General features: G+C 43.0%; 2 protein-coding genes across 2 annotated transcripts; one reads left to right on the top strand and one right to left on the bottom strand.

Annotated features, from left to right (window-relative positions):
- Positions 1–1,402: 1,402 nt before the first annotated feature.
- Positions 1,403–16,810, bottom strand: LOC136446130 (acid-sensing ion channel 1C-like). The gene is made up of 8 exons (XM_066444421.1): positions 16,718–16,810; positions 15,816–15,940; positions 14,513–14,665; positions 13,967–14,111; positions 12,177–12,233; positions 9,986–10,136; positions 9,098–9,189; positions 1,403–3,526 (listed from the first exon to the last, which is right to left on the bottom strand). Exons 1-8 carry the CDS (start codon positions 16,728–16,730, stop codon positions 3,351–3,353), a joined length of 912 nt encoding a protein of 303 aa, XP_066300518.1. The 5' UTR covers positions 16,731–16,810; the 3' UTR covers positions 1,403–3,350.
- A 5,524-nt stretch (positions 16,811–22,334) lies between these two features.
- Positions 22,335–23,818, top strand: LOC136446386 (uncharacterized). Its single transcript, XM_066444735.1, has 2 exons — positions 22,335–22,420; positions 22,747–23,818. Exons 1-2 carry the CDS (start codon positions 22,335–22,337, stop codon positions 23,816–23,818), a joined length of 1,158 nt encoding a protein of 385 aa, XP_066300832.1.
- Positions 23,819–24,126: the final 308 nt, after the last annotated feature.

The following is a 24,126-nucleotide window of genomic DNA, read 5'->3' as shown; positions in this document are numbered from 1 at the left end:
ACAAGTATATACAAGAAATCATTAGAGTTTGCAAAATGTTTGAAGCATTACAGTGGACAGCTAACTCATTTTTCCACGAATTCTGTGAAAGGATTTAAAAACGAATATTCTAGCGTATATAAATAGCATTGGTAACAATTTCATACGGGAGTGAACAATACATTAGTCTTATATTAAAATAAGACGTCAAAAATAACTGCCTCCATAATTTTGATTCAGAAAAGATTCTGGAAAGACTTTAACAATATACACCTGAACAATTCCAGGGCAACAAAAGGTTATGTATAACGTGTATAATTTCTATCCACGACCAATATTTACACATCTGTACACACTCTATCTTTCTTTCTCTCTTTCTTTCTTTCTCTCTCTCTCTCTCTCTGTTGCTATGAAGATTGGCTTGGGGCTTGGGAGACCTTTGTCTTTTAAGAGCTACAAAGTGTCATTTTTATGTCGTTGGTAGCTGGCTTGTTAAGAGGTTCAATATATGATGCCACTCTGTATCAGTTGGTATTTTGCCCTTATTGCATTACATCTGTTTGTACATGTTTCCACCTCTGACCGTTCTGTCTCTTTTGAAGTTGATACTCTACAACAGAATAATGTAACAATCGGACATACCTTTAGAAGATTGTCTATCAACAGTCGTCTGCAGCTGTACTGGCTGCGGCTCCTTGTGACTTCTTACTTTTATTTTCTGCCTATATAAGTCAACAAGGAAACACAAGCAGCCTCGAAGGTTTTAAGTGCCTATATTTCAATGTTTCACAATTCAATGCAGTGTTCGAATAAAGAAATAACGTATACGAGCTTATAACAGCTGTAATAGAGTCGTAGTGAGGTCTGTAAACTAATTTTCTCAATGGGCATAACCTGGACCTCTTCAGGTCAATGGTCAACAAACATCTTCAAACGTTGCTTAGCGATCTACTTAAAATCGCAAATTCTTTGAACTACTATATATATACTCCTTCCCTTATGTATTTCACCCTATTCTCATTTCGTGTCAAATAAGCCTTGAACCTCACATGAGACTTGGTTGTTTTTGTAAACAATATTATGTTTTTTTAATCTGAAAATTAAAGGGATTAGAAAGTGTACACAACACCCGGTGAGCCAAGGGAACGGAAGATAACTATGTTGCCCTTACAATGATAGAGTGGATTGGAAAAAAAAAATTACCGCCAGCAGATACATTAAGAATCGCACAAAAACTGCAGTACAACAAAGGCGCATTAGATTTCGCAATAACTAACGTAAAGAAAAACTCTTACTGAGCCGGATGCTTCCATGTGTTTGGACATCACTCTTAAAGCCTGAACACTAAATAGTCACTGTCCCATTCAACTCAGCTAGGCTTCCGCGAAACCGTTCCTTTAAATAACTCTTTAAAACACTGCAGTAACGTAGTGGGCACGTCTTCCTGACCAAAATGATCACAAGTTTTATTTTCCCTAGTTACATGTCAACAGAGAAACACCTGCGCACTAAATAATTCAGACTGTAACAAGCTTCTATGATTAAAAGCTTACAATTTCATCAGCTAGAGTGTAATTTGGAGAGGGTGTGTACATTGTGCGAACCAGGCAGTGAACAATAGGCCATTTCATATCTATACAGTGGTAAGTGATTGAGTCATAGCGAGGTCTGTAAGCTTGTTTTCGACGCAGGTAGTATGTGCTGATGGTCCGCCGCAATATGGCGTCGTTAGGACCGTAAAAATAATTCAGATGCAAGTAGCTGTTAGAAATTAAAGTAACAAAATCAGTACAGATTCCAACAATCTCCAAAAATGTAAACGTTTTTAATTCTTTACGTTATCCTTGTGCACAGCATCATGTCGGAGTCTAAACATGACTGACAGGAGCTTCTTGTCAAATACATCCTCTGCTTACGTGGCCTCATGACATATTTACCTAATGAAAATGGTTTCAACTTTCTACCTGTACGGGTAGGTTTTAATGTTAAAGTTCTATTAATCATAACAGAGGATTATCTAACTGACCTCCATTTTTTGTGCCTTATGACAGTGCGGATGACGATACTTTAACAGTAAACTCTAGAAAAGCCCAAGTTAACAAATAGTAAAATGTATGTGACTCTCAGTCAAATTTCTACCTACCACAAATATTCGATAAGGTAGCAGAAATAGTCTTGTCTCTTTCCTCTTTTCGGTAATTTGGAATGTCGCAAATGCTACAAGGTTACGAATTTAACTTGTGACCTCGCAAGCTGCAGACAAAATCTTGATATGCATTTTTTTCATTTCTCTCTCTCTCTCTTTCTCTCTCTCTCTCTCTCTCACACACACACACACACACACACACACACACACACACACACACACACACACACACACACACACACACACACACACACAGCTTTCAATGCTACACAGAAAGCTAACTCCCAACTACGACCATCAAATATACAAGTAGCCTAAGTCCGACATCTCTAGCTAAGAGGATAAAGTACGGAAAATGTATAAACACTCCATGGCACTGGAGATTAACGAGGATAAATCATGTAGCTAGCGGAGGAAAACAACACACTAACATTAAAATCTTTGGTCCAGCAGTTACGTCCCCATTACTTTACAAGCATGTTTAGTATTAACAAGACTAACCTTCTCGTCCAACACTGTAAGAGAAATTGGGACAAATTTTCGGTTGACTCTATCAACCCTATTCACGGAATGAACCCGGCTACTGCAACGTGACGTCAGCGACACGTGATCGCAGTAGCAGAGACGGGGGACGACACAAGTTATCTGGCACGTATGACCCGCTACTGCGATTACGTGTCGCTGACGTCACGTTGCAGTAGCTGGGTTCATTCCGTGAACAGGGTTGATGGAGTCAACCGAAAATTTGGGGTAAGTCCCAATTTCTCTTACAGTGTTGGACGAAAAGTTTAGTCTTGTTAATAATGAATTCTACCAACACAGATGAACTTTCATGCTAAACATGTTAAGTGTTGTTCTGTCAGCCCTATTAACAACTTCGGTTTCTCAGAGAATAACGATGTAGCCACAATAGATAATTCGGATCAGGATAAGCGTTTAGGAAATAGTCTATATAATAATATCATAGTTTAAGAAGCCTTTACATCGGTAATTGTTTATTGAGGTCTGTAGCATAATTTTTGACAGAGGTGATGTCTTAACAGCTCACCAAAATATGGCGCAATATAGATATATACAGAGAGAGAGAGAGAGAGAGAGATACTAAATTTGATACTTTGATAGATAGATAGACAGATAGATAGATAGATAAAGATACTGCAAATCTGCAAACATCATCTCCGTTGCTAAGTTGAGTCAGTTTTTTTATGTTTTGACATTTTGTATTTTATACTCTGCCTCTTTCTACGTCGTCTGGTGTACTTTTAACATCTGGTTCAATAACCTTGGGACGGCGATACTTCCCGATGAACCCCCTCAGGCGCTGCCACACGTACTCCCACACCTCCAGGAGGGTCAGCAGGCTGGCTCCTATGAACAGGCCCATCATCCCTCCTATGTTACCTGTAGAGGGCGTACACATTAGCGTTCTGACGTTTTTGACATGAAGAAGGGAGAGTACACATTAGCACTCTGATGGTTGTTGAGATAAAGAAGGGGGAGTACACATTAGCACTCTGATGGTTCTTGAGATGAAGAAGGGGGAGTACACATTAGCGCTCTGATGGTTGTTGAGATAAAGAAGGGGGACGTACACATTAGCGCTCTGATGGTTGTTGAGATGAAGAAGGGGGAGTACACATTAGCGCTCTGGTGGTTGTTGAGATGAAGAAGGGGGAGTACACATTAGCGCTCTGGTGGTTGTTGAGATGAAGAAGGGGACATTAGCGCTCTGATGGTTGTTGAGATGAAGAAGGGGACATTAGCGCTCTGATGGTTGTTGAGATGAAGAAGGGGGAGTACACATTAGCGCTCTGATGGTTGTTGAGATGAAGAAGGGGGAGTACACATTAGCGCTCTGATGGTTGTTGAGATGAAGAAGGGGGAGTACACATTAGCGCTCTGATGGTTCTTGAGATGAAGAAGGGGGAGTAAACATTAGCGCTCTGATGGTTCTTGAGATGAAGAAGGGGGAGTACACATTAGCGCTCTGATGGTTGTTGAGATAAAGAAGGGGGACGTACACATTAGCGCTCTGGTGGTTGTTGAGATGAAGAAGGGGGAGTACACATTAGCACTCTGATGGTTGTTGAGATGAAGAAGGGGACATTAGCGCTCTGATGGTTGTTGAGATGAAGAAGGGGGAGTACACATTAGCGCTCTGATGGTTGTTGAGATGAAGAAGGGGGAGTACACATTAGCGCTCTGATGGTTGTTGAGATAAAGAAGGGGGAGTACACATTAGCGCTCTGGTGGTTGTTGAGATGAAGAAGGGGGAGTACACATTAGCGCTCTGGTGGTTGTTGAGATGAAGAAGGGGACATTAGCGCTCTGATGGTTGTTGAGATGAAGAAGGGGACATTAGCGCTCTGATGGTTGTTGAGATGAAGAAGGGGGAGTACACATTAGCGCTCTGATGGTTGTTGAGATGAAGAAGGGGGAGTACACATTAGCGCTCTGATGGTTGTTGAGATGAAGAAGGGGGAGTACACATTAGCGCTCTGATGGTTGTTGAGATGAAGAAGGGGGAGTACACATTAGCGCTCTGGTGGTTGTTGAGATGAAGAAGGGGACATTAGCGCTCTGATGGTTGTTGAGATGAAGAAGGGGACATTAGCGCTCTGATGGTTGTTGAGATGAAGAAGGGGGAGTACACATTAGCGCTCTGATGGTTCTTGAGATGAAGAAGGGGACGTACACATTAGCGCTCTGATGGTTCTTGAGATGAAGAAGGGGGAGTAAACATTAGCGCTCTGATGGTTCTTGAGATGAAGAAGGGGGACATTAGCGCTCTGATGGTTGTTGAGATGAAGAAGGGGGAGTACACATTAGCGCTCTGATGGTTCTTGAGATGAAGAAGAAGGAGTAAACATTAGCGCTCTGATGGTTGTTGAGATAAAGAAGGGGGAGTACACATTAGCGCTCTGGTGGTTGTTGAGATGAAGAAGGGGGAGTACACATTAGCGCTCTGGTGGTTGTTGAGATGAAGAAGGGGGAGTACACATTAGCGCTCTGATGGTTCTTGAGATGAAGAAGGGGGACATTAGCGCTCTGATGGTTGTTGAGATGAAGAAGGGGACATTAGCGCTCTGATGGTTGTTGAGATGAAGAAGGGGGAGTACACATTAGCGCTCTGATGGTTGTTGAGATAAAGAAGGGGGAGTACACATTAGCGCTCTGGTGGTTGTTGAGATGAAGAAGGGGGAGTACACATTAGCGCTCTGATGGTTCTTGAGATGAAGAAGGGGGACATTAGCGCTCTGATGGTTGTTGAGATGAAGAAGGGGGAGTACACATTAGCACTCTGATGGTTCTTGAGATGAAGAAGGGGGAGTACACATTAGCGCTCTGGTGGTTGTTGAGATGAAGAAGGGGACATTAGCGCTCTGGTGGTTGTTGAGATGAAGAAGGGGACATTAGCGCTCTGATGGTTGTTGAGATGAAGAAGGGGACATTAGCGCTCTGATGGTTCTTGAGATGAAGAAGGGGACATTAGCGCTCTGATGGTTGTTGAGATAAAGAAGGGGGAGTACACATTAGCGCTCTGATGGTTCTTGAGATGAAGAAGGGGGAGTACACATCAGCGCTCTGATGGTTGTTGAGATAAAGAAGGGGGACGTACACATTAGCGCTCTGATGGTTCTTGAGATGAAGAAGGGGGAGTACACATTAGCGCTCTGATGGTTCTTGAGATGAAGAAGGGGGAGTAAACATTAGCGCTCTGATGGTTCTTGAGATGAAGAAGGGGACATTAGCGCTCTGATGGTTGTTGAGATGAAGAAGGGGGAGTACACATTAGCGCTCTGATGGTTGTTGAGATGAAGAAGGGGGAGTACACATTAGCGCTCTGATGGTTCTTGAGATGAAGAAGGGGGAGTAAACATTAGCGCTCTGATGGTTGTTGAGATAAAGAAGGGGGACGTACACATTAGCGCTCTGGTGGTTGTTGAGATGAAGAAGGGGGAGTACACATTAGCGCTCTGATGGTTCTTGAGATGAAGAAGGGGGACATTAGCGCTCTGATGGTTGTTGAGATGAAGAAGGGGGAGTACACATTAGCACTCTGATGGTTCTTGAGATGAAGAAGGGGACATTAGCGCTCTGATGGTTGTTGAGATGAAGAAGGGGGAGTACACATTAGCGCTCTGATGGTTGTTGAGATGAAGAAGGGGGAGTACACATTAGCGCTCTGATGGTTCTTGAGATGAAGAAGGGGGAGTAAACATTAGCGCTCTGATGGTTGTTGAGATAAGGAAGGGGGAGTACACATTAGCGCTCTGATGGTTGTTGAGATGAAGAAGGGGGAGTACACATTAGCGCTCTGATGGTTGTTGAGATGAAGAAGGGGGAGTACACATTAGCGCTCTGATGGTTCTTGAGATGAAGAAGGGGACATTAGCGCTCTGATGGTTGTTGAGATGAAGAAGGGGGAGTACACATTAGCGCTTTGATGGTTGTTGAGATGAAGAAGGGGGAGTACACATTAGCGCTCTGATGGTTCTTGAGATGAAGAAGGGGGAGTACACATTAGCGCTCTGGTGGTTGTTGAGATAAAGAAGGGGGAGTACACATTAGCGCTCTGATGGTTGTTGAGATGAAGAAGGGGGAGTACACATTAGCGCTCTGATGGTTCTTGAGATGAAGAAGGGGGAGTACACATTAGCGCTCTGGTGGTTGTTGAGATAAAGAAGGGGGACGTACACATTAGCGCTCTGATGGTTGTTGAGATGAAGAAGGGGGAGTACACATTAGCGCTCTGATGGTTGTTGAGATGAAGAAGGGGACGTACACATTAGCGCTCTGATGGTTCTTGAGATGAAGAAGGGGACATTAGCGCTCTGATGGTTGTTGAGATGAAGAAGGGGGAGTACACATTAGCGCTTTGATGGTTGTTGAGATGAAGAAGGGGGAGTACACATTAGCGCTCTGATGGTTCTTGAGATGAAGAAGGGGACATTAGCGCTCTGATGGTTGTTGAGATGAAGAAGGGGGAGTACACATTAGCGCTCTGATGGTTGTTGAGATAAAGAAGGGGGACGTACACATTAGCGCTCTGATGGTTGTTGAGATGAAGAAGGGGGAGTACACATTAGCGCTCTGATGGTTGTTGAGATGAAGAAGGGGGAGTACACATTAGCGCTCTGATGGTTCTTGAGATGAAGAAGGGGACATTAGCGCTCTGATGGTTGTTGAGATGAAGAAGGGGGAGTACACATTAGCACTCTGATGGTTCTTGAGATGAAGAAGGGGGAGTACACATTAGCGCTCTGATGGTTGTTGAGATAAAGAAGGGGGACGTACACATTAGCGCTCTGGTGGTTGTTGAGATGAAGAAGGGGGAGTACACATTAGCGCTCTGGTGGTTGTTGAGATGAAGAAGGGGACATTAGCGCTCTGATGGTTGTTGAGATGAAGAAGGGGACATTAGCGCTCTGATGGTTGTTGAGATGAAGAAGGGGGAGTACACATTAGCGCTCTGATGGTTGTTGAGATAAAGAAGGGGGACGTACACATTAGCGCTCTGGTGGTTGTTGAGATGAAGAAGGGGGAGTACACATTAGCGCTCTGATGGTTCTTGAGATGAAGAAGGGGGACATTAGCGCTCTGATGGTTGTTGAGATGAAGAAGGGGGAGTACACATTAGCGCTCTGATGGTTCTTGAGATGAAGAAGGGGACATTAGCGCTCTGATGGTTGTTGAGATGAAGAAGGGGGAGTACACATTAGCGCTCTGATGGTTGTTGAGATGAAGAAGGGGGAGTACATATTAGCGCTCTGATGGTTGTTGTTGAGATGAAGAAGGGGGAGTACATATTAGCATAATGATAGGTTTTGATAGGATGAAGGGGGCGTACCCTTTAGCTTACTGATGGTTGTTGAGATGAAGAAGGGGGAGTGCACATTACCGTACCTTGCGTACTGATGTTTTCTGAGGTGAAGAAGAGGGCGTTCACACTAATGTACTGGTGGTTTTTGAGATGAAGCAAGGGGCGTACACCTTAGCGTACTGAAGATTTTGACATGAATCAGGTAATAGTAGTTAGTAAAAAATGTCATGTTGCAGCGAAATTACAAATGGCAAAGAATGACTTGTTGAGTGGAATAACTAAAGAAACAGTTTCAAATCCGGTCTAAATGATTCCCAACGGGCTACTCAAGAGGTGTATGAAGCATCCTCCCATGTTGCCTGGAGGATTCATCCATGTTAGCATATAATTTGGTCTACAGGCCTTGACTTGACTTGACAGAGGAGACAAAAGTGGTACGGTCGGTAAAAACGTATCCGCACAAGAAAAGCGGCGCGTTTTGATATCAAAACTGTATCTTTCATCTAATTTTGTCCTTGAATGACTGGAGTTTCCTTTGATGTATCCTTCATTCGTGTTCTTATAAGTAATTAATAATCTACAGCAAAATGAAAATAAAAGAACTGATTGACTGAGATACAAACAGTTCTGTTAAAAAAGATTCTACAAGGTCTAGGAAAAACTGTTGTTTCCCGGTTACCCGACCGACCCTAGCAAAGCCCTGCCAACCCTAACCCTTTCTTTGGTCAACCATTAACCGACATAACGTTTTCGATCTGGCATCTGAATGATTCAAAACAGAAACCAAAAAGTATTAATATATTCTTGCAGACTTCCTGCATTTCACATTCTGTTAGCAGATTGGGGCTTTGAACAGTTGAATCTTTTCAGATTTTTTAAGGATTATTGACATATCTGTGCTTGTTTACACGGTACAAATAGAATATAATGCTAAACCAGTACCCTCATACATTTACTTTTGCAATGTTAACACTGGATTTGTTGGATTGCTTTGGCCGAAATGTAGACTAAGAAAAATAGAAGACAACCAAACCTACCAATAATATTTTGTACCGTAAAGGGAAATACAACACTTTTTCTTAGACCTAAAGAAGTTGATACAATTGATATGATAGACAACGTTGGTTAGCTAGCTCTCTTTAACGTACTTGCAAGCTGTCCTCCGTCCATAGCTTTCAGCTCCCTGATTTTCTGATAATTCAGTTTCTCGTAGAAGACACTAAACATGACGCCGTTTTCTCTGAAACAACGAAAAAAACTGTTACAAGATGGCAACTGTGTTTTGAATTCAAATCTACAAGTTCTTTTTGACCGAGACTATGGCAGAAAGAGGTCGCTGGGTTGCTCATGACACAACCACCGATATGCCTAAAGTGGATATATCACTGGATTGCGCCAATTGCGCTAGCAGACTACGCCAACTTTGCAAATTTTCGCCAATCCTTGCAAGTCCAAATCAGATGATTAAAAAGATAAATCTATTGGAAATCGAAGTGTTGTCTCTAAATAAAATTGACAGTGCTTAAATTCTTAAGATTCATCAAAATTAAGAATTTATCTAAGATTCAGATATTTGCAGCGATTGTACGGATTGGTACACACTTGCTCATTTTTGAAATTTCCTTTAATGCAAAAAATGCAATTTCAGGCGACTAATCAGTAACGCTGAATAGCGCCAGTGTGCACCACTTTCAGAACGCCTTTCGCAATTTTGCACAGTGCTTTAAGATACCCTCTTGAAATTCACCTGATCTGTTAACATTCCTTTAGCTTCGTGTTTTCACATCGTGGTGCTTTGCCCTATCAGCCGCCACGCCACACCGAGAGCCCTATGCAGTTTCCTCTTCCTTCCATGAGAGAAAGTAGTCTTTCCATGATTTCAAGGGGCTTACAAGAAAGATTTCATTTTACATCATTCACAGTAGTCGATCTGCAATTTCTACTCCTAATTTTTTTCGCTTCTCTTACTTAATGGGAAATTAGTCTACAAAAACCCGTAGATGAAGTTAAGTTTTTAGGGTGTACTGTAAACTCACGATATGTAGGATCCGTCCATGCCCCAGTATGGTGAAAGTTCGTCCCGGGTGTGTTTGTTGGGCCACCCCGCGTACGACACAGACGTGCTGTATGACGTCATGCTGCAGGGTACGGGACAGTCACACTTCAGCTCTCCTGTGACCACCTGATCTGTAACGGTGATGAGAAATGTTAGAAGAGGAGGAACTTAATAGCACGACAATTGTAACAGGCACTATTTCTGGTGACTTGTACATAGATGACAGTTGAACTATTACTAACATGCAACAGCTTTAGAGAAATGATGTAATGTAACGGTAGAGACAATGTAGCTATGCAGGCTGATATTCTACAACAATATGTTGATAACAGTAACTTCTTTGACCATATTAACCAGGTAGATGACAACATCAAGTTCACACAGGAGTCGTGTCAAAACAACATGCTCCCCTTCTTAGACACCAAAACCATCATAGAGAAGGATGGCAACCTTCAGTTCGAAGTGTACAGGAAACCGACCCACACTGATCAATATCTGGCCTTTGATTCCCATCACCCTTTGGAACACAAACTAGCAGTGATTAAAACTCTCTTCCATCGAGCAGACAATGTCATTACCTCAGACAAAGCAAAAACAGAAGAACGCAGACATCTCCGTGTGGCTTTAGCCAAGTGTGGCTACCAAAATTGGACCTTCAACAAGGCCCTCAAACCTTCTGACCAGTCTAAGAAAACACTCAAGTGCAGACCATTGACCAACAGAAACAAGGTCAACATTACCATTCCCTACGTCCAAGGAGTATCGGAAAAACTCAGACGTATCTTCCAAAACTTCAACATTGCCACTAACTTCAAACCTCACTCAACTCTCAGGCAGAAACTAGTCCATCCAAAAGACAGGCCTGAAAAAGGCATCAAAGCCAATGTCATCTACAAACTGAAATGTGAGGAACCGAACTGCAATAACATGTACATTGGGGAGACAAGTCGACCACTAAAAGAAAGGTACAAGGAACATTGCAGAAAGAGCGCTAACCGCTATTCCTCTGCCATTTACCACCATCTAAAACACAACCAGGGACACTCATTCAATCTCGAATCCACGGACATCCTAGATCGTGAAGAACGCTGGTTCGAACGGGGAATTAGAGAAGCAATATATGAGAGGATGTACAACCCCGCCCTCAACAGGAAAGGGGGTCTACGCGTTCAAACTTTCAGGCACCTGGGACAATGCACTGCCCACCACCCCCCACCCCCGGACAAGCAACATTTAGTTACTGTACTAGAACAACAGTAGCTAATTGAACTATTGGCATAAACTTTGTCTTGAATTAATCATCTTTTTAAAGACTACTTCAAGACATCCTAAATTGTCTTTACCTCATTATCATATCTATTCAGAGTTTTGGTATAAAACCTGGTGTTCTCAGTCCTATAGTTAGTCACTGACGAAAGACAGTGGATACTGTCTGAAACGTCTGACTGTTTCAAAATCTTATCCAGTTGCTTGAGTAATTATTTTTGGCGTATCTCATTACCTGGATGTCTAACCTTCATCAACGTAACAGTATGCTGTGTTAGGAATGTAAAGCATTGTCTCGTTTTTGCATAGAGTTGTAAATACATTGGCCTACATAAGTAAATATATGAACAGGACATGGTGATATCATATCAAATATCTCGGCCTTGGCCCGGTATGTGGTAATAGTTTATAGTGAATAATGGACCAGACACATGCACTCCATTCCCAAAACTAGAGTTCGGCGATCCCATACTTTCGCCAATGGTGTTAACTTGTTTGAAAGATGTGTTTGAAAGGTGTGTTATGGATTGCATACTTAATGTATGATGATGTTCACCTTCATTTAACTTTCCGAATGCAAGTATCAAATTACCGTTATTATGTATCAAATTACCATCACTCCACAAATCCCGACTAAAAATATACCCTTCTGCCAACGGCAACGGAAAGAGGGGCGGATACAAATTCAGTCACGTTTGGGACCGCAGTAATGCCGCAGCGCCACATAGCGGCGAAGATCCGCTCTTGACATTATCATAACCCTACGGAAAGCAGCAGGCAAACTACTATATGTTAGCAAGTAATAAGGATTTGGTTCTGTTCAAGAAAACTGTAATGTCGAATGATGTTCCTTATTGACAACATGCAATTTCAAAAGGCAAGGTATTGGTAAACTAGCCACTCACCAAATACGTGTTTGACACATGAGAACATCGTAGTCGGATCACATGCTGGTGCCGTCCCTGTTGAGAAGATGAGTTAAACGTTAGGACTGTACAATCCTGTTTCCATGAAGGATAGTATTGCAATTTTCGTGCACGGTAAAATTTAGAAAAAAGAATGAACTGATAATAATGTTTTTAAGATGCTATTGTAGATCAACTGGTAGCAGCCGAAAGTTGTGCTAATGGTTCAAATTAGTTGGTAGCTGGGAGACTCCGTTCAGTCCTAGGAAGGACATCTTGGTTGGGGCTGCTTCCATCTTTTGGAAGAGACGTAAAATGGGGGACCCATGTTCGAGGAGATTCGTCGAGCACAAAAAAAGAAAAAAAAAGAAAAGGGCTTCCCTATTCTGTGTTAGAATTAGAATATGCATCGCTTTAGCTATACAATTCTTATAGCTTTGCTACAAGGAAAGTTTGGAAATGACGTTTCTTGTACGATAAATAGGCATGGATTCTTTTCATCCTGAAGGCTAGTAGACCTAACTCATGAGCACTGGTCATTTGTACGTCTTGCTGGCCGGCTGCCTTGCTGGATGTCTGTCTGTCTGCCTGCTGAATGGCTATCAGCAGACGGACGCACAGGCAGACAGACAGCGAGATATGAGCTAACTTAGCGGGAGGCACATAGACATGCTGATAGCCATTCAGCAGGCAGACAGACAGACATCCAGCAAGGCAGCCGGCCAGCAAGACGTACAAATAGCAACCAAGACAGACAGCAAACTAGACAGACGAACAGGAAGATTTATGGACAAAAAGGCAAGTAGGCAGGCAGACAATCAACCAGCGAGGCGGACAGACAGTCAAACACATGTACAGGCAGACAGCAAGCAAGTCCGAGAGAGAATAGCAAGCCTGGCAGCCAACCAGACATACAGATAACCAGACAGACAGACAGACAGACAGACAGACAGACAGACAGACAATAAGACCGACAGCCAGTCAGGCAGACACATAGCCAGACAGCGAGACTGAAAGACAGAAAGCCAGACACATAGCCAGCCAGCCAGACCGCGAGACTGACAGACAGACCGACCGACAGACAGGTAGACAAAGAGCCAGACAGAGAGACAGCCAGACAGACATATAGACAGGCAGAGAGACAGCCAGCAGACAGCCAGGCAGCAATCAGCAAAGCAGCCTGCCAGTCGGCTAGTCAGACAGACAGGTAAATTGCCAGCAAGACAGACAGCAAACCAGACAGACAGAAAAACTGGCGGACTCATGAGCAGGCAGAAAGGCGGACAGCCAGTGTGACAACCAGCTAGACAGACAGACAGATAGGCAGTCAGAAAGCAAGCCAGACACATGGACAGGTAGACAGTCAGACAGCAATACAGCGAGACTATTTGCTTCAGCCAGACAGACAGCAAGTCAGACACATGGACAGACAGACAGGAAGCTGGATAGACAGAGAGACTGTAAGCCAGACAGATTGGCAGGTAGATAAACAGCCAGCCAGCCAGACTGACAGACAACCCGACGTCCGAGGCTCGGACTGACAGACACATATCCAGCCAGTCAGATAGCAAGCCAGTCAGACAAAAATACAGGGAAACTGCCAGCCAGGCATACATATGTCACACAACACGGTGTATTCCATATCGGTCTCGGCGAGATAGGCGGCCAGCAGGTAGCCAGGCAGACATCCAGCAAATCAGCCTGCCAGTCGGCTAGTCAGACAGGCTGACAGAGAAATAGCCAGCTCTGCCTCCACTTAATTCATTCATATGTTTTTTTCCTCGTCGTACCTGGTAAGTTGTAAGGTCGACAGCTGCAGTTCCGAACCACGTGTTTACTCCTGCACTCCAGGTAGCAGCCGTTCAGCGTGTAGGTGTTGTAATACTCCAGCTGCAGGTCCTTGCAGACCCCCCACGGAGGCACGTGGTTCTCGTACTGAGGAGGAAAAAGTGGCGAGTGGGATTAGGTGGGCATCTCACTGGACTGTGCTTATTGCGCCAAATTATTGAGAGCGCTTTGCCAATTTTCGCTTCCGTAACACTGACGGGCATTTATGGCGGAATGTCTCATTCTCAGTTTCGCTACTGCCTTAGAAACAAAAAGGAAATAGCTTCAAACTTAGTGCTACACATAAGAGAAGAAGGCAGGGAGCATCACGCGAACATTGGTATACAAGCTGATGGCAGGGAAGGATTCAACGCTTTGCACCATTTTACACCTATTTGCAGCATCTTTCCAAACTGTGATTTTTTTTTCAAAATATTCACAATGTCAGGCGACAAATTTCGCCGATTGAGGGACACACCCGCCTAAGAGCTTTCAGCTTGAGGACTCACCAGTGTCTGCTTGACGGCGATGAAAGCGTGGTTGCCCGGCGCGAGGGCGATGCCCTGCGTGTCCATCATGGGAGGCTCGTTCTGATCGTGAACAAGTAGCTTCAGTCCCACCTCGGAATTCCCGCTTGCGTAAAAACTTTCTGTATACTCGTTCTGTTGAAACAAAGTCTCAGTAGTTATCGTTAAGAACAGGGGAAGGAAATAGCATTTAGATAAACTGTAAATATGACAGAGTGAGAGAAATATGGCCTCTTTTTTCATTTTCTGCTGCTGTGGATGTCTATGTAATGCAACTCCCACGAGCCACCCTGGCTATGTGATACATATCCTTCAATGATTACCGTAACTCGCCAATACTTGGCGATGCGCAAGACTTTCTTACAGCCTCAGCATTTATGCAATATCTAAATCATTTTTTCTGTGTGCGTCACGAAAAGGACTACCTTATCATATAGTATAAGTAGAAAGATGTTTTCAGAAAATACGAAATTTTACGTGAATGATAGTAGAGGGCATTTCATCTCAATGACACTTTATTTGCTAACTGTTCGTATTGATACAAAGTTACAGATCTGACTTGCACGATTTAGCGAGGATGTCACTGGACTGCTCCAAAACCGTGGTAAATCAACCCGGCAACTTTGCCAATTTTAGCCAATATTCCTTTGCAGTCATACTGACGTTCCACGCACGGGTCAAATGCGTGACCTCTACAAAATGCCGCATTCTCAGTTTCGGCTAAAAAAATCAGATACAAGATACATGTAACTTTATAGGAAATAGCAGTTTTAGCACTGACCTAAAAACCAATGTACATTTCTTATCAATCAACAAAAGAATACACAGGACACAGAGGTGATGCACTCTAGCAAGGAGCTTATGTCAAACATCACCTATGAAAATAAAGATTGCAGCTGACAAAGACAAATGCAATAACAATAACAATTAGATAACAGCATTTGGGTTGGGTAGTCCAACACAGACAAGCCTGTATAATAAACACAGTCATACTAAAGCCAAAATTCAAGTTGTAACAAATATATGGATTTATGGTAGGTCATTCAGTCAGTTTTGAAATGTTTGGTATCTACAATGTACAATTACTAATATTCATCAATATGACATTTGAAGTGAGCCGCTTTAGGCCATTTTGCCAATTCCGATTTTTGAAATTTTGTTTGTCTTAGATTGAAATTTCAGGCGACGATTGATACCGATTGGTCACACTTTGTCTTTCACAGTTTTGCGCAATTAAATGTAGATCAGAGAGATTCATAGCTTTAGAACCATTATGATCACTCACCACTTTAAGGTCGACGAACGCCATGAAGCCGTTTCCGGACCCCTGCATGGTCTGCTTCAGCAGGCTGCTGGCGTTAGCGTTAAAAGTGTAGCAGTTTCCGTAGTGGCCGAAGAATGGGTGAAGTTCTGTTGATGAAGGGAGAACGGAATATTCCCTGAGATAATGACTCCCAGGGACATAAGCAGCAAAACTTCAGTTATCTAAGGCACTGCTTGGTGTAGAAAGATTAATATCCATTATTGTTGATAGTGACGACTTCCGACGACAGTTAACGCATTGCTGACGTCTACAGAAAATCATGTGTCTACATTGGATCAGACAGCTGAATAAGACTGTGTGCATGTGCGAGTCAGTTGAAAATTGCGGTGAGTCCAATTTCTCAATTGGAGAAGAGTTTCCGGGCGTTGTAGCTGAGATAGCATCAGTATATTCATTTCTGAAACTCTCATTTAGGTCCGACTGGGTCAAGAGTGAGTACGAGATTATCTGAATCATTTGTTTATCTTAACCACCAGTCTGATCCAACTCCACGTGCAAGGTTTGTCAGTGGGTTGTGTGGCATGACGGAAGAGTGTTTGACCCAGTACCCAGCGGTCCCGGGTTGGATTCCTCTGACGCCGTCAATGATGTGCCCTTGAAAAGGGCACTTTACGCGACTTTCCTCACTCCACCCAGGTATGAAAATTGGTAAATTGATCTCTGTACGTGGCACTGATAAAAAAGTTATGAAAACTTGAGTGCAGTGCCACGTCGTCCTTGTCTGTCCCAAAACCAAAGTAGACATTTGAAAAAAAATACACTAGTCATAACACCAAAAGGTAGGTCGGACAATATACAATTATACCTTTTTATTTGGTGAGCTGCGATCGAGTCTACAAAGTGGAGCGCCAGTATTGACTTACCCAGTAGGAACATGTAGTGCCCTTCCAAACGCAGAGAGGCATGCGGGTCCAGTGGATGTCAAAGCCTTTTTCCAACAAGAGGTCCTCCACCTTCATGCCCTGTTTGGACATAAGGTTAAGTTATCAATGATCGAGTGCTAAAGTACTCGTAAATGGTCTGCACATCGAAAACGTTAAGACATGCAAAATACCACATCAGATAATCTTGAATACTTAAATTCCAATGTAGTTGAGATGCCTTATTACATACGCGAAGGTCATTCAAACCATCCTGTATCATACCGACACATTCTGATACTAGAGTTCCACGACCCCATACCTTCGCCGACTGATGTTAAGTTAAGTCGAAATATAGGAAGAACAGTTCTATAACGGTGACATCCCATATCGAAGTTATCAATTTGAAAGTAAACAATCGGCAAACGCCGCAATAATTTGACATTCCGAGTGTAGTGAACAACTCACCGGGTTCGATATCTTGTAGAGAATTGGGTATCCACAGCAACGTAAAATGACTCCAAAGTAATATGCTTCAGCTTAGCAGCAGTGCTATACAGGAATAAATATACAGGAAGCTGACGAGTGGCGCTGAGGTAGGCGCTTGCTTAACTTTTAAAGTTCTGTAAGTCCCTGGTGTTCACAATGCCCTGCGAAAGGCGGTTTCATAACTTAGCTGCAGCAGGGATAAAGGTTTTGTTGTGCCAGGAGGAGGATGACTTGACTGGTTTTAGTTCCTTCTATGGTAATTGCTTACCTCCGTGGTGGAGTTGACAGTCTCATCAGGTGAGAAAGCAGGATCGGCCAGAACCGCTGCAACGTCAAGTTCAACTCCTAACAGGAACATCGACAGGTACGAGATGTCAATGATCTTGAGCTTGGATATGTCAAACCTGCGAAAAGGTACATGTAGAAGCCGTTTGAGTAGAACGTATCCCTGTGTGTGTGTGTGTGTGTGTGTGTGTGTGTGTGTGTGTGTGTGTGTGTGTGTGTGTGTGTGCGTGCGTGCTTGTGTTTTTTTGTGTGTGTGTATTTGTGTTTTGTGTTTGTGTGTGCTTGTGTGTATCTGTGTATCTGTGTATGGGGGTGTTTGTGTGTTCGTGTGTTTGTGGCTGGGGGTGGGTGTATGCGGGTATTTGGAGGTGTGGTAATTGCGACGTGTGTATGTGCCATGTGCTGTGTGTATTATACACAAGCATGTGCTACCAGAGTACACAATTTAAACGCATCTCGGGACTCATAGATGGTAGAATATCGCTAGTTCAGGAATAGAGAAGTAGTTAGGTCCAAACATATTGTTAGAAAACTGTCATTCTTGCCACAGAACCTTTTTTGAAAGATTTGGAGAGCAACCTACTTGTTCATGTTACAGATTGTAACCGCCGGAAATGTTATCTCTTCTGCAAACTCCAACTTCGTGTCGGTGATCGTGCTGTAGCTGAAGTAGTCGATGATCCTGGGGAATGTGGAAGAGAACATCTTAAAATGTAAAGGTAGTCTCATAACATATTCGAGGTCGTAGGGACGGCCGGCTGTTATCCACTGTGTCCATGGTATTGGAAGGCGGAGCCCATCCCTCTCTTTCAGGTACTCATTTTAACACCTGGGTGAAATGAGGAAAGTCGAGTCACGTGCCTAAGGTGCATCAAACCTTTTAGTCTCACCGTAAAATGACAAAGGGCCCCAAAAAATGTATAGGGAGGTCAGCTGTGGGCTGGGTCTGAATGTATGTCAAGAGCATAACTTTAGAAACCTCTGAAGGATGGTGAGGTCTTTGAAGGGTCTCCATGATTTTTGGTAGGTGAATAGCGGTTGAAGGAACAAAGGTCAACTTCGAAAATGATTTACCTGGTGTCCTCCTACAGCACTGCAGTGGACTTTGCATGTTTGTGTGTTTGTATGTAGGCAACAAAACTGTCGGAAATGTTGATGGATCCTCAAGGTTTTTGGTAGGTGAGTACCGGTTGTGGGAGCGGATGTCAAGTTCGAAAATAGTTCACCTGGTATTTTCCGTCGGTACTGCAGAGGGCTTTGTATGTATGTGTGTGTGTTTGTATGTAGCTGTTGATGGTTCTGCATGAATCTTAGTGGATGGATAGGGTTCGCAGAAAGGAAGGTCAAGTTCGATAAAGGGCCACCTAGCGGGTACCTAAGGTACTGTAGCGGAGCTTCAAAGTGTGAGGTCAAATTTTCTGCACGTGCTACGTTCATGATTTTTGTGTTTTGTGGTAGATAATCATCCCACAGGAAGTAAGTTGTGTACGTTTGGGCCTCAGCGGCTTGTTTGGAACTGCTGTGGGTATTATTGTTTTGACCTTTCGGACATGAATAGAAGTGGTCGACAGATCGTCGTGATGTTCGGTATGTAGAGAGCTCAGATAGTGCTGTTCATAATCAAATACTAATTATGTAAATCAGGAACTAATTTGCATAATTAGTAAGGAAAGTTTGTAAACCCGTTGTATTTCATGATAGGACTCTCTAACATGTGTAATAAGCTATATGAAGCCAAGATGACGAGAGCCCACAGGACCCGGAAATAGTTGCTGGGGGCGATAAAAATCTTCGGAAAGACGTGGGATAACAAGCAAATGATAGATATGGGCTTCGATGGTAATTTGCCTAAGTGGTGCGTTGATTTCAGATTGTTTTACTACATTGTCAGTTTGCTACAGTAAGTTTCACTATATAGCAAGTCATTATGCTACATGGCACAAGTTGTTACGCTATATGGCAGAGGTCGTTTCGCTAAATCGTATCCATGCAATCACGCACGTATTTATAGCTATAAGGCAATGAATAAAAATCATAATATCTGTCATAGCTATCCGTATGTCACAACAAGGCAAATGTTACCTGGGTACCTTGCTACCCCCCCCCCCCGTAACGTTTGCATCGTAACTGTACTAGTAGAGATGGAAAACTTACAAACCACGAAATAAGCCCTTTTCAACTTTACATGAACATTGTTCTAAACACCTCCGTAACATAGAACGAATACCTGTAAGATGGAGCTAAACAGGTAGGCCATACTGATTTTATGACATCCTCTATTCATCGCGGAATTGATGGGAGAGTGGAAAAAATGATTATTTGGTCTAAAAAGTTGTCTTCAGTATGAAATATATGTGGTTAGGAATGTTTTACAAATAACTGAAGTTACAAAACACGGTATACTAAACAAAGAATTGTTTACTTCTTTTCTTTCACATCTTCTAGGAAGACTCAAAAAAATTCCGCTCAGGGTTCAAAATGCATTTTGTGCATGAAGCAAGTTCCCGACAATATCAGCATATTTTACGATAGGATCTAGGAAAAGAGACATTGTGTGACATAAGTAAACCTTTTTCCTACATTGTCTGATTTATTTGCTCATTTTGAAGCTTCTTTGTGCGATGCACAGTAAGGTCAGAAATTGTTGTTCGAAACGAGCCAACATTGATGCGCACGCATATATCATCCATATAATCAATTCACCGAGGCCTTAGTTATACATATCGCAACAATGCGCTATGCCCATTTTAAGTAATATGCCACAATGGTATCATTTTAGCTATTAAACAGGGATGAATTTACAACTAACAATGAACAGATATGAAGCCCCAGTCTTCTCTTTGGCCAACAAACACCTACCCTGTTGAGTCCGTGAAGAGTCGTGTTGGCGGCGAACTCCTTCTCTGGTGACTCTTTCTCTTCCTCCGGCGACATTGCGGAAGGTTACAACTGAACCGGGGGGAGGGGTGGAGCGGGCCAGGAAACCTGGAGCAGAATGAAGACCAAGAAATATGCAGATTGTGTAGATACGAGCTTCACCCCCTCCCCATAAGGTCATATCATTAGCTTAGGTATAGACAGTAAATTTTCGACATAATGACGACAGTATTAAGTCGAAGATTTACCGTTTTCCTTACCTATTGTGATCAGAAGAGCAAGGCAGGAAAATATGTATGGGTGGTCAAACACTGAAGAGCTAACAGAGCTAATGAAGACTGGCTTTAGATAACCTGTACTTCTTTGGGTGCTGTTACTCTTAACTACACGTGTTTAGGAACTGTTTCCCTTGTGATCAGAAGAGTAGGTGAGGACAAATGCTAAAATCATCAGGAAGCACTGCCCTGCAGGACGAACAGGACACGAACGTCACATCGTGTGATGCGTGGGAAGTCAGTAGCTTCCAATAGACCGATTCTGACTGTCAATCACAATTAGCAGTTTTACCAATGAGATAATGCCAATTAGCGGTTTGACTTCATGTCCGTCAAACATTTGCATTGTAAAGTTTTTATTTTCCATTTCTATGTTTTTTCGGAGGTTGGTGCGGCTATGGAAGGGGTCTATTTTCGATTTCCAGGCCAGGCAACAAGATAGAGGACAACCCTAGCGTATACAGGACAAAATCAGGATTGTAGACACCTTGCTTGTCGATCGACCTTTGAAGTTTGGATCATAATTTTTTTGGACTCATTATAAAGTGTATGTAGTAAATTAGCTTTCTACAAGCAAGGTGTCCGGACACTACAGCTGAGTAAGTCACAAAAATGCCAAAAGGTCCTTACCAACAACTTTACGACGTTGGCAGGGAAATATCGGCATAAATATTGGCATCATAACCAAAAATGTATCACTTTAAATTAATAAGCATCTCCGAAAAATAAGACATGGCACATTTCGACACTTTTCTTTCCCAACCTATCAACATGAGTAACCCAGGAACTCCACCCATGACTGCACGATCATGGCAAACAAGATATCATTGTAAAGGCAACGAAATCATATCTCCAATGATATATAATACCAGTAAACTGAACTTGATAAAGTTTTCAAGGAGATATGATTGACAAAAAAAATCAAGTTTCAGCATTTTTTGAGCCAAGTTTATAGTACAAACATGGATAAAACAATCCCACGCAACACCGAACTGGTCTCACTCTGGACTGGTGTTACTTCATCTTTGTGTATTCAAATCAAACAAACAGCTATCAGCAAATCAACTCGTAACCTTAAGACAATATTGAGTCTTCGACGGAAACTGGTGCGTAAATAGTACTTTCAAAAGAAAAAAAACACGTTGTGACCCTTGGTACACATCACCATCGAAGCGTCACGACGAAAGCAACAACACAGAGCATGCTGCACGCAACCTTTGGCCAAGGAACCTCCTTGTTTTGGCCGAGTAAAGTTTGAATCATGTAACCGAATTGTTGATATTGATCGCTCTTACGTAGCCGGCTGGCAATCATAGCAAACAACAAGCAAAATGAGCATATGTATGTCGTACATTGCAAAACACAACAACACGGAAAACGTTTACTAATAATTAATAATGCCTCTTGTGCTATCGTACTGACTTTGTTGTAAAGTTACTCCTCTGCACAGGTGTATTTCAAAGTGAAGTTTGCATAAGTCTTCCAAGAAGATGTGGAAGAGCAAAAAGATGTATTGCTTGGTTTACCATGTTCTGTGTTTTTTAGCCATTTTTGAAATCGTCCCGAGCTCTCAAATTTCATAATGAAGGCAACTTTCTGTGACTCAACTTTTATTGTTTTTTCGCACGCTAGTACCTCCCGCTCGCATCAATTTTGGGGTTCCCAGATGATGTTATCCATGTAATAATATCAGTATGGCCTTACTGATCTGCCAAACTAATGACAATAAGTACGGAACATTCTGGTTCCGGCTAAAGCTCATGGGCAGTGTGCTATTCAGGTCCAATAAAATTTGCGCTCGTTTGGTCAATGAATTAATAATAATAATAATCTTTATTGCACATTCATGTCCAGAGGGGTAAATGAACATATGGTCACAAGCGGTCTAATAGATGTAAAATGTCAAAACGTTTAACTCTAAAATACTCTATATACTAATATTATATTCTTAATCTATACACCTGATAGATTTTTCTCTCTCTTGGAAACATATGGAAACATATTAACATTCTTTGTTCATTATACGTTCATACGAGCATGGCATCAGGAATTTGAATGTCTCCTGTTTTGACATTTTCTTTCTCCTCTTGTTTATTGCCCATCCAGTCTCACAAGCAAGTACATCAGCATTGCCAATGACTGCGGTCTGGAACAAATGGTCTGCGAACCAACTCACACTGTGGGGCAAACTTCGAACACCCTGGATCTGTTTCTCACCACAAATTCCACCTTAGTGGAGAGAGTCAAAATCTTGCCAGGTCTCAGCGATCATGACATCCCGCTGATTGACGTTCAAGTAAAGCCCCAAACATCAAACACGAAAGATCGACTCATATACCTGTGGAGGAAAGCCAACATCGATGCACTCCAGCAGGATATGGTAACATACAGTCGTGAGTTCGCAGACCAAGCACAGCATAATACTGCCTCAGAAAACTGGGAGCTGTTTAAGGCAGCCGTTAGTGGTGCTGCCAATAAGCATGTTCCCAGGAAACGAGTGAGGCCACAATCTAGCAAACCTTGGATAAGACCCCAGATTCGCAAAGCATTTCGTAAGCGGTCTGAACTTTTTTCCAAGGCTAGAAGATCCAACTCCCATGAAGCCTGGGCAAAGTTCAAGAGGTGTAGGAAGGGAGTTAAGCAGAGAGTTAGGAAGGCCCATAGGGATTATGTTTCCAACTACCTTGAGACAAACATCGAGGATAATCCCAAGGCCTTTTGGAGCTATGTCAAATCTCTCAGACAGGACTCTACTGGTGCATCGGCCATAAGACATCAGGGGGTGCTAACATCTGACCCCCAGGAAAAGGCTGATGCACTGGGAGCCCAGTTTGAGTCAGTGTTTACCAGGGAGGATAAATCTACCGTTCCTACCCTTGGCGAATCCGTAGTTCCAACTATCCCCTCCCTTAACATCTCAGTGGAGGGGGTAGCCAAACAGCTCTCTAGTCTTAATCCCAGCAAGTCCACAGGACCAGACGGAATACCACCTCGCCTCCTGAAAACTGTTGCCGAGCAAATTGCGCCAATACTACAGACAATATTCTCCCAATCAATATCTACGGGAGACGTACCTGAGGATTGGAGAACAGCTAACATCGCTCCAATCTTCAAAAAGGGTGACAGAACAATGCCTTCCAACTATGTCTTTGACATCGGTCTGTGGCAAAGTGCTTGAACACATCGTGCACAGCCACATGATGAAACATCTTGACACTCATGGCGTTCTGTCCCCGGCGCAGCACGGTTTCAGGAAGGGTCTGTCCTGTGAGAGCCAGCTGGTACTCACCCTCCAAGACTTGGCCAACAATCTTGACCATAACAAACAGGTCGATGTCGCGGTGCTTGACTTTAGCAAGGCATTCGACACCGTGCCCCACGAGCGGCTGCTAAGCAAGCTTGAGCACTATGGCATTTCTGACCTTCTTCAGTCTTGGTTTAGGGCCTTCCTAACAGAGAGAACCCAGAGGGTTGTCTTTGACGGCG

This window comes from Branchiostoma lanceolatum, chromosome 12, assembly GCF_035083965.1.
Source record: "Branchiostoma lanceolatum isolate klBraLanc5 chromosome 12, klBraLanc5.hap2, whole genome shotgun sequence".
Taxonomy (NCBI): Eukaryota; Metazoa; Chordata; class Leptocardii; order Amphioxiformes; family Branchiostomatidae; genus Branchiostoma; species Branchiostoma lanceolatum.
The sequence above is the reverse complement of the archived record's forward strand: the minus strand, read 5'-3'. Positions and strand labels throughout refer to the sequence as shown.